This window comes from Chelonia mydas, chromosome 1, assembly GCF_015237465.2.
Source record: "Chelonia mydas isolate rCheMyd1 chromosome 1, rCheMyd1.pri.v2, whole genome shotgun sequence".
NCBI lineage: Eukaryota > Metazoa > Chordata > Testudines > Cheloniidae > Chelonia > Chelonia mydas.
The window spans coordinates 6,334,883-6,346,325 of record NC_057849.1 but is presented as its reverse complement, the minus strand read 5'-3'; the positions used below and the strand labels follow the sequence as shown (position 1 = coordinate 6,346,325).

Genomic DNA, 11,443 nt, shown 5'->3' with positions numbered 1-11,443 from the left:
GGGGTGGTGTGGTGCGGGCCCACCCTCAAGGGGAAGGGGCATGCTGGCAGCACAGGGATGGGCAGGCCAGTTTGCCTCAGGCAGCTGCAAGTTCATACACAGTGCCCTCCTGCTGGGCTATGCAGAGTGAGGATGCTCCCGTTGCACTGTGCCTCATTGCCCCAAACCTGCCCTTCTCTCTGGAGACTGACCATCCCGCCCTCCTGCACCTTGTCCCGTGGGGGCTCACAAATATGTTTGGCACTGGGTGACAAAAAGTGAATACAGCCCTGGAAAGAACCCCAGGTAACAGAATTTGGAGGCCCCAGGAAAGATTGTATAGAGGAAGGAGACAGATCATAGAATCATAGAATCATAGACTATCAGGGTTGGAAGGGACCCCAGAAGGTCATCTAGTCCAACCCCCTGCTCGAAGCAGGACCAATTCCCAGTTAAATCATCCCAGCCAGGGCTTTGTCAAGCCTGACCTTAAAAACCTCTAAGGAAGGAGATTCTACCACCTCCCTAGGTAACGCATTCCAGTGTTTCACCACCCTCTTAGTGAAAAAGTTTTTCCTAATATCCAATCTAAACCTCCCCCATTGCAACTTGAGACCATTACTCCTCGTTCTGTCATCTGCTACCATTGAGAACAGTCTAGAGCCATCCTCTTTGGAACCCCCTTTCAGGTAGTTGAAAGCAGCTATCAAATCCCCCCTCATTCTTCTCTTCTGCAGACTAAACAATCCCAGCTCCCTCAGCCTCTCCTCATAAGTCATGTGCTCTAGACCCCTAATCATTTTTGTTGCCCTTCGCTGGACTCTCTCCAATTTATCCACATCCTTCTTGTAGTGTGGGGCCCAAAACTGGACACACTACTCCAGATGAGGCCTCACCAGTGTCGAATAGAGGGGAACGATCACGTCCCTCGATCTGCTTGCTATGCCCCTACTTATACATCCCAAAATGCCATTGGCCTTCTTGGCAACAAGGGCACACTGCTGACTCATATCCAGCTTCTCGTCCACTGTCACCCCTAGGTCCTTTTCCGTAGAACTGCTGCCTAGCCATTCGGTCCCTAGTCTGTAGCGGTGCATTGGATTCTTCCATCCTAAGTGCAGGACCCTGCACTTATCCTTATTGAACCTCATCAGATTTCTTTTGGCCCAATCCTCCAATTTGTCTAGGTCCTTCTGTATCCTATCCCTCCCCTCCAGCGTATCTACCACTCCTCCCAGTTTAGTATCATCCGCAAATTTGCTGAGAGTGCAATCCACACCATCCTCCAGATCATTTATGAAGATATTGAACAAAACCGGCCCCAGGACCCACCCCTGGGGCACTCCACTTGACACCGGCTGCCAACTAGACATGGAGCCATTGATCACTACCCGTGGAGCCCGACAATCTAGCCAACTTTCTACCCACCTTATAGCGCATTCATCCAGCCCATACTTCCTTAACTTGCTGACAAGAATACTGTGGGGGACCGTGTCAAAAGCTTTGCTAAAGTCAAGAAACAATACATCCACTGCTTTCCCTTCATCCACAGAACCAGTAATCTCATCATAAAAGGTGATTAGATTAGTCAGGCATGACCTTCCCTTGGTGAATCCATGCTGACTGTTCCTGATCACTTTCCTCTCATGTAAGTGCTTCAGGATTGATTCTTTGAGGACCTGCTCCATGATTTTTCCAGGGACTGAGGTGAGGCTGACTGGCCTGTAGTTCCCAGGATCCTCCTTCTTCCCTTTTTTAAAGATTGGCACTACATTAGCCTTTTTCCAGTCATCCGGGACTTCCCCCGTTCGCCACGAGTTTTCAAAGATAATGGCCAAGGGCTCTGCAATCACAGCCGCCAATTCCTTCAGCACTCTCGGATGCAACTCGTCCGGCCCCATGGACTTGTGCACGTCCAGCTTTTCTAGATGGTGCAAACAATTTGTAGTTTGTCCCTTGCAATTGGAGGTAAAAGACGGTGGGATGGGGTCGCTCCCTACAAGTTCCCATGTCACAGTTCGTGAGTTAATTTATGGATAGTTTCCGTTACTGGGACTCAGAATTCAGGCTGGTTGCCTGCTCAGTGGAGAAATTACGTCCAGAGACAGGGATCCAACTGGAAAGAAAGAACAGTTGAAAATGATGTTGGGAAACAGCTTGAGAGATTTTGTCGAAGAGTATGGGGGTAACGGACCCTGGAAGCCTTCATTGGCCCCAGAGCCTTCCTGCAGCTGCACAATTAATGGGAAGTCTGGGTTAGTGCGGGAAGGTGGGGAGGTCCGAATGTTAGGGCAATGAAAAAGGCTGCTTTACAGGGGTTGTGGATAGTTGAGACATCACTGGATCAGGAGATAGATCAGCTAAAAGACCAGGTGCAGAAATTGGAAAGAATCAGAGCTAAAAGGAAAGTGAAGGGATTAATTTGAAGGCAGAATCTGATGCTCTCAGAGCTATGTCTCTGACAGAAGCAGCACAGATTGGAGGAATGCAGAAGCATTGGGAATACCTGGTGGGTTTGTCCCCTGTGTGACTAAAAAACAACCCACTCCCTAGTGAAGTATGTACTCATTGGTAAAATCAACAATGGCCACCTAGCCAGTCCTCGATTGGCAAAATGGACCCTTGCTTTGTTAAACAAAAATGTAGATATGGATAAAACCCCAGTACTGTCCCCAATCCCTTACAGCTTCCTGATAGATAGGAAAGAGCACAAATGCCCGTTATCTGAGCCACTGCCTCAGGAGCTGTCACTCTTCAAGTGAGCGGCCATGCTGAGTGAGATGCTGGGAATAGCAGATATTGTTTGGTTTGTTGACAGCTCTTGTTTTTATGAAAACAGTCATCCTTGCAGGCTTCGCTGCTGTGAAAGTGCCTACGGCCGAGGTGCTGAGGGGACAGTGTACACCATATTCTGCCCAAGCAGCCGAAATTGTGGCTATAGCAGTAGCCCTCGAAAATACCCCCACCACTCAGGAGGTAGCCATTTTCCCAGGCTCAGACTGGGTCCTTTTGTCCCTAGTGGATTGGGTTCCAGAATGGAAAAAGAGAGGGATGAGGTCTACAGATGGGAAACCCATAGTCCATGCCGACAAACTGACATATATGTGGGCATTGGCGGAGGCCTGGGATCCTGTCGTTCGCTTGAGAAAAGTCAGATCACACAGGAAGGGGACTGAGGAGTCAAAATGGAATAATTGGGCAGCTAAGGAAGCAAGGAGGGTGGCTACAGAAAGAAAATTGTGGCAGCCAAGAAATGGGGTTGGTGTCGGTCCTATAGCAGCAGCCAGAAAAGGAGACTCAGTTCAAATAGATTTCATAAAGCCTCTAAAGCCAGGATCCAGGCCTGACAGAATTAGTGAAAAAGGGAAAGCACCAGGAGTGGAAACTGTGACAGAATGAATCAAAATTAATTTGAGCAACTAAGGAACCAGAAGCAGTCTGGGTGGTTCCTGTAGCCGTAAGAATAGCAATGATTTCCCTAGCTCACGATGGGGGACACCTAGGAGTAGAGAAAACCTTAACCTGATTGTAGTCTGCCGGCTGGTGGCCACACATGAGCGGTGACGTAGTACAGTTTGTGAATAACTGTCTACTATGTGCAGCCCATAATGCTGATCCCAAAATAATCATAGGTCCTCTGAGACATCAAAGAATAGAGGCCATGGGCCTGACTGCAAATTGATTTTATTGGGCCCCTACCCAGGACAACAAGGGGTAATCAGTATCGTCTGGTGATTGTTGATCCTTCACGAAGTGGATTGAGGCTATCCCTACTCGAAATAGCATAGCCCAAGCTACAGCTTGGGTGCTCACTGAACAAGTAATAACCAGATGGGGCACCCGGAGGGAAACTGATTCAGATGAAGGGCCCTACTTTATTGCGGAAATCAAAAAAGGAATCTACCAAGTGTTTGGAATTAAACAAAGGCTGCATATAGCTGGACACCCTCCAAGTTCAGGCCAAGTGGAGCGAACTAACTCTACTCTAAAAACAGCTCTCATAAAAGTGGTAAACCAGCAAGGGAAGGACTGGGCCCAAAGACTGCCATTTATCCTGATGGCTATCAGGGGGTCCGTGGCATTGCATGGAGAAACTCCATTCAAGGCGATGACTGGGAGAGAGATGTGTCTCCCAGAACAGTGGTGGATGGATGGAACGCTACCTGATAACCTACAACCCCGCGTCCTCACAGACGAATGGATGCAGCAGCTGTTAAAAGTGGTTGCTGACAACCATCGGCAGGTTGCCATAGCCTTGGTAAATTGCATTTGGAAAATGGACAAAAGAATGGGTCCAGTCCAAAATCCCCAAGAATGGCCGGTAGGAGAAATGGTTATGTATCAACAAGTAAGGGGAAAAGCACATAATCTCAGTCCTGTTTGGGCAGGACCTCTTAGAATCAGGAACAAGGCTAGTCCCACTGTCTATCAGCTAGAAATTAGGTCAGGAAAGAATAACATATTGAAGTGGTTTCACTCCTCACAGTTAAAATGATGGAAGGGAAACCATTCCAGTCAGTCTTAGACAAGATGGATGCCTATTTTTGGTTCCTGGAGGAGGAGAGGGTAATTATGCATGGGAAATGGGAATCCAAAGTAGAAAGAGATAGTGATCTGACAACTAATCCCTCGGAGTCAGAAGAGGAGGAGTTAAATTCAGGGCTGGAGGTAATAGAGGAAGCTCAAGTGGTCCCAACTGAAAATATAAGTGTAACCCAAGTGATTGTTGGGATTAAAACAACAGAAAGTAAAATAGATGCAATAAACGACTCTAGTAGTCATGGGCAAAATCTCGGAGGCCAGTGTCAGCCCGGTACTCCCAGCTTGGGAGAAACATGATTCAGACCTCAATGAGTCTGAATGAACATTAGCTTTAAAACACTTTACCATTCCCTCCCTCTTGAAATGTGTGTGTGGGAGGGGAACAGCCTATGTTTGTTTTGTGTTGCAAAGTCCTCTGTCAGCAGATGTCCAGCAGCCCTGCCTGTGATGTGGTCCTGGCTGTGTATGTTGCTATCTGGAATACACCTATTAAGGAAATCATTGTGTATGTCTTAGAAATGGGTGTCCTATGCTTCTTGTTAATTTTGTGCATGAAGTAAATCATAATCCTTATGAGAATAAATGTTTCTGTCACCGTATAGCAATTAGGGCATGTGGTTGTGAATTTCATGTACCCGAATTGAAATACAGTCAGTTAAAAGTGTCTTATACTTTGTGTGCTATTGTAAACCCTGTGCCCCTTGGAATGGATTGAACTGTTTACAAACATTGCTTGTACACACTGATTTACAGAACTGGCTCTATACCTCAAAACAGGAAGAGCGCAGAGTCATGGTTACCGTGCATCATAATGCCAATAGAATGAAATGGGTATTTGCAAGAATTGACCAGGACCTGTCACCCCTCTGGTGGGAAGTGTTATTAGGATGGTCGCCCACTGGCAAAGGCATCCAGAATTTGTCCCTACACCCCATCATAGTTATCTTGGGGTGCCAAATAGTAGTGTTTTTTGTCACCAGCCTAATAACATGCTGGACCTGGTGCAAAAGCCGGCAATTACAAGTCCCCTGACAGATGAGTCAGTGGTTACTCCCACCAGCAATGGTACCACCAGGAAAGGAACATATTGAATTTGTCGCCCCTCCCTTAAAAGGGAAATGGAGCTATCACTTGTCCATTGCGATGCTGGTATGGAAAGGCAATACGAAGATCATTTGCTTGGTTTCAGCTGAGAGCCTTCAGCTGTCATTGGATCTCAACTAGGTGCATCCAGAAAAAAGGTGTGAGAGCAATCATATAAAGGCCCCCTTGTGTGAAAGGTGACCTTTAAGGAGGGGAACTGTACAGGGAGATTATGGCAAACCAGTAAACTGCCTGAAACCACTATTGATTACTACTAAAAGCAGCCAAGTCAGCAGGCCATAAATTGGCCATGCAGCAGCCTTAACTTAACCAAGGCAGGAGGGAAGTGGGTTTTGGGTGCCACTTAAAGGGCAGCTTGACCCCGCGTCATTCCTGATAAGAATTCTGTGGAAATAGCTGATACATGCATTTTAGGGGCCTCAAGGCGAGCAAACTCTGAAAAAAACACACCTGGTTAATCAATGACTAGAAGGAAACCTCTTGCTTAACCTCAAAAAACTGCTTGCTTAACAAGTTTTCTTTAAGTGACATGTCATTAGATTACTAATATATATATTAGGGGGGAAAGTTTGAATTAGTTGGACTCTTTGGGTGGGTTTTTTCAGGAACGTTCAGTCTGGACACATCTTGGCGTCCCCACCGGCAGATGGAAGTTTGGCCAATGGAAGCCTGTCCCTGTGCAACTCGAGAGCCACTCTCAGTTTCGGTAATTATCGAGGGTTGGGGGTGCTTTACTAACCTGTTGTGGATGTGTCAGGTTCCCTCCCACTCTGAACTCTAGGTTACAGATGTGGGGACCCGCATGAAAACCCCCCTAAGCTTATTTTTACCAGCTTAGGTTAAAAACTTTCCCAAGGCACAAATTTTGCCTTGTCTTTGAACAGTATGCTGCCACCACCAAGTGATTTAGACAAAGAACAGGGAAAGGACCATTTGGAGTTCCTATTTCCCAAAAATATCCCCCCAAGCCCTTACACCCCCTTTCCTGGGGAGGCTTGAGAATAAACAAGATGAGCACAAACCAGCCTTGATTTTTAAGACCCCAAAAACCCAATCAGATTCTTAAAAAACCCAGAATTTTATTAGAAGAACAAAAAAAGACAAGAGAACAATTCTATATGATCAGAATGGAAGATAATCTTACAGGCAGTCAGATTCAAAACATAAAGAATCCCTCTAGGCAAAACCTTAAGTTACAAAAAGACACAAAGACAGGAATACACATTTCTTCCAGCACTGCAAATTTTACAAGCCAAAACAAAGAAAACCTACCACATTTTCTAGCTAGATTATTTACTAACTTTACAGGAGTTGGAGGGCTTGCATCCTTGATCTGTTCCTGGCAAAGGTATCACACAGACAGAAAAAAGGCTTTCCCCCGCCTCCAGATTTGAAAGTATCTTGTCCCCTCATTGGTCATTATGGGTCAGGTGCCAACCAGGTTACCTGAGCTTCTTAACCCTTTACAGGTAAAAGGACTTTCCTTCTGGCCAGGAGGGATTTTATAGCACTGTATACAGAAAGGTGGTTACCCTTCCCTTTATATTTATGACAGGATGTGTGTAAAACTAAATAAAGTTTAGCTTTAAGTGAAAGCACTCTGTTTGTTCCAGCCATGTCTCCCTTGATTTATTTCCTGACACCACCTTGTACAGAGTAAAAGTTTCCAAGAGCTTTGGATTGAAAGAACCCCGGGTAACACTATGGTCGCAGGGAAACTCCTTGCGGAGTGTTGTCCTCCTGGATGGATTGATGGCTGTATTGGCCAGTGCCAGCAGTCTGATGAGGTCTTCTGATTCAATGGTGTTACCCTGCTGGTAGGGTGGGCTATAGCATGGAGGGGCTTTGGTTAAGAGACTAGGAGACTTCTCCATAAAACACATGTCATTTACTGAGTGATACGGAAGCATGTATACACAATAGTAAATACATGCTCTGTATGATTCATCATAATGCCAGCTTTGTTCCTGCTATGTGGGCCCTCCAGATCACAAGATTAGGGATCCCTTGCTTGCTGTCCTTCAGTGTCTGAATAACAAAACAACTCCCCACTCTGTCCTACCCTCTATGCTCTGAGGCAAACAACCCATTGCATATTTACAAACTTCAAAACAAACCCGTCTCTAGGCAAACTTTTCTCATTTCCCCACCAATAAACAATGGCGGCTACCTACTAATCATAATCATTGTCTATGAACTCTGTGCACGGCAGGGCTGCACTGTCTCACTAGCTATGATCTTTGCCCATGGTCCAAGGGCACAGTTAGCTTACTCTTCAATGGGGCCATGGATGTGAGAGAAGGGCAAGCACTGTTGTGCTCCCCAGTCCTTGAACCAATTGTCCAGAACCTCTCAGATTCACACCAGCTAGTTCGGCTGTCTGGGCTGCTTCTCTGGCCCTTCTGTTTCTGGCTGCTGTTGCTCTGCCTCCAGCTCAGCTTGAATAATTGCCAGATTTCTATTGCATTATTAGCCCAAAGTGACTTAAAAACTAAGCCAGACATAGCTCAATCTATTTCTTGAAACAATGGGTTCTTTTTAATTAACACATTGGCCTATACATCAAAAAAGGAATGGAGATTTGATTAGATATTTAGCACATACATGATGTTTTTTTAAAAAACTACTAGCTCCTACAGGAGTTGGTGCACATTAGCAACGAAGCTGTGAGATGACAATCAAATTCAAAATGAAAACCCCAGTACTGGTATTTGTACCCCGGTTGAGGGTTGGCAGCTGTTCCAAATAAAAAACAGAGAATGACGATATTAAATATAACCCAAAAGTAGCGGAAAAAGTAGGTAGTCTAAAAACAACAATCTCATTATTCTGTTATTTATTTTTAATGTCATTCGATGACGGAAGCCAATGTCCATATTTTGAGTTGAATTAGTTTCTTACAGTTAGTCTCAAAAGGGCAACATTTCATCCTCGCTGTCTTCTTTGGGAGTAGGATGCTTCTGCTGCTGCTCATATATATCAGCAATGACCAGAGCAATCATTTCTTTCATTGGTGCAAACTCTTCACAACAGATTTTCTTCATTGCATATACTCCTTAATAAGAGTATTTTCTAAAAGTTCCTCTAGTATCTTGTTGCACAGTTTTGTTTTTATCAAGTTCATCTGAAAAAAGAACCATTCAACTGAAGCGATGTTAAAAGGTAGCAACAGTAATGAAGGAGCAAACAAGCCAAGTTCACTGAAGTCTTTGTCTCAGCCAAATCAGTGTGTTCAAGAACTTCAACCCCAAACTGCTCAACTTGGTTTTCCTGAGTATGTGGCCAGGGAACCATCGGCAAAACTCTCCACTGCTGCTTCAACTGTCCAAGGTCTCCACAAACCCATGGCAAAAATGAGATATCAGCCAATCTAGGTTATGCCAAGCTCCGGGCAGTAGAAGGACTTAGTACTGCAAGGGACTCAATCACCTCGACATGTGGTGGCAATCTCTGCTTCATCTGTTTCAAAAATGCCAATATGAAATCTCAACATCTACTTTTGACATCTTGGCAACGTGAACAGTTAGTGTCGGTTCTGAAAGTTCTTACTGAAAAGCGACTGTGCAAAGTGGTCAGTAATTTGACTCAACAGTTATTGTCATAGTTTACTACAGACGTCCTGTTCTCAAAAATACATACAACTCTCACCAACAAGCTCTAGACGAATGTTCTCAATTCCTGCCGCAGCTTTCCTACATTATCACTTTCCACCTGTTACATTTAGTTTATCCTCCAGGCTTCCTGAATTACTGGACATAGCAAAATTAGGTCGATTTTACTCTCTGGATCACTGCACACATGAAAAAGAAGTTCAGCATTGCAGTTTCTTTCTTTGTTTTTAGCTATCTGAAAGCATAGCTTTAGTTCATCAAACTGATCAAGAACCCTGTTCACACAGGAACTAATGCAAAGCCACCTGGCTTTCGAATGCTTCAGTATCTTCTGGTACTCTGGAAGCCAAAGAAAGGCTGAGTGACAGGCTGTGTGGCGTTGGGGACTGATAGGTGATGCCAAAAGAGATCACGTGATAGTCAGAAAGAGGGAATTACGCAATGGAGAGAGCAGTGCCTGGTGATGGAGTAATAAGACATTACTTGTGAGGAACTTCTCAGACGGTGAACTTGTACAATGTTGAGCTCGGACAAACTGGGACAGAGTACCCTTGAGTAATGAGGAGATAACCTTTCCCCCTCTTGTCACAGAGGATTAAAGTCAATGGCCCCATGCGATCAGCTTCTGCAGATGTATTTGACCACTTTGTCACGAAGCTCTTTGGTTTTGACCCCATAAATGATCGGGTTGATCATGGGGGGGATGAGGAAGAAGAGGTTTGCCAAGATGATGTGAACGTGGGGAGTGATGCTCTGACCAAACCGGTATGTCAGAGTGGAGAAAAAGAAGAGAGTAAAAGATGTCATCACCACACAGAAGTGAGCTGTGCAGGTGTTGAGGGCTTTCAGACAGGATTTCTTGGAGGAGATTCTGAGGACAGCCCTGATGATCAGACTGTAGGACAGGGCAACCAGCATCAGATCTAACCCAATGACTACAAATGCCATCACCAAGCCGTACATCCTGTTCACAGTGGTGTCCCCACACGACATCTTCACCACAGCCATGTGCTCGCAGTACGTGTGGGGGATAATGGGGTTGTCACAGAATGGCTGCCTACTCAGAAGCAGGGGCAGGGGCAGCATGACGAGAACAGCTCTTATCAAACCCACAAGCCCTAGCTTAACTATTCTTGCATTGGTGAGGATGGTGGCGTATCTCAGAGGGGTACATATGGCAACATAGCGATCGTAGGCCATTGTCACGAGGACAGCTGACTCCATAAGAGAAAATGAGTGAAGGAAGAACATCTGGGTGAGGCATCCACCCACAGTAATGCCCTTCAAATTGAACCAAAATATAGACAGTGCCTTCGGTACAACAGAGGTAGATGTGCCAATGTCTGTGAGTGCCAGCATGGAGAGCAGCAGGTACATGGGCTTGTGGAGGGTCTGCTCTTTGCCTACAACAAACAGAAGCATGAAATTTCCAAACAGGCCGATAATGTAGAATATAGAGAAAGGGATGGAGATCCAGATGTGGGCAGCTTCGAGGCCAGGGATGCCCATTAGGATAAATGGAGAAGGGTCAGAGGTGGTGAGGTTGAAAGCTGCCATGAGATGGTCAAGGCGTCAATTGGGCTCAGAAATGCTCAACATGCCTGTGAAGAGAGAAAATCACAGTTAGGGGTCTACACACTTTATAACAAATATTTCCTATTTATTAACAATCTAGAACGGGGGGTGAGCAGTGAGGTGGCAACATTTAAGGATGGCACCCAATTATTTCTGTCATAGTCAAGTACAGAGAAGTCCTCACAGGGAGCTAACCCAGCCATCTGAATGGTACATGACTTTCAATGTCAATAACTGCAACATGTATGCCCACTGGAGGAAAGAGCTTGAACTCCTGAAACACCTAACAAGCTTCTAAATTAACTGTATGAGCTCAGGACAGGGACCTGGGTGTCATGGTGCACAGCCCTGTGAAACCCTGCTCGCAGAGCAAGCAGGGACAGAAATTAAGCAAAACACTGGAAACCAGGAGGAGAGGGATGGGAAATCATACAGAAAATACAATGCCATGAGATCAGTCAATCTTTTCCCCTACTCTGGTCACCTCTGTGTAGTACTGGTCACCCTTCTCACACAGGATATTTCAGAACTAGAGGGGTTCAGGGAAGGGCAATGAGAATGATCAAGGAGAGAAGTTGAAAAGACTGGAATTGTTACCTTACAGAGAGATGAATAAGAGGAGATATGAGAAA

At 45.5% G+C, this 11,443-nt stretch overlaps 1 protein-coding gene across 1 annotated transcript; it reads right to left on the bottom strand.

Moving 5' to 3' along the window:
* Nucleotides 1-9,854: 9,854 nt before the first annotated feature.
* On the bottom strand, nt 9,855-10,793 carry LOC119565305 (putative olfactory receptor 52P1). Its single transcript, XM_037889807.1, has one exon. The coding sequence runs from the start codon at nt 10,791-10,793 to the stop codon at nt 9,855-9,857; it is 939 nt and encodes a 312-aa protein (XP_037745735.1).
* Between the last annotated feature and the right edge of the window lie 650 nt (nt 10,794-11,443).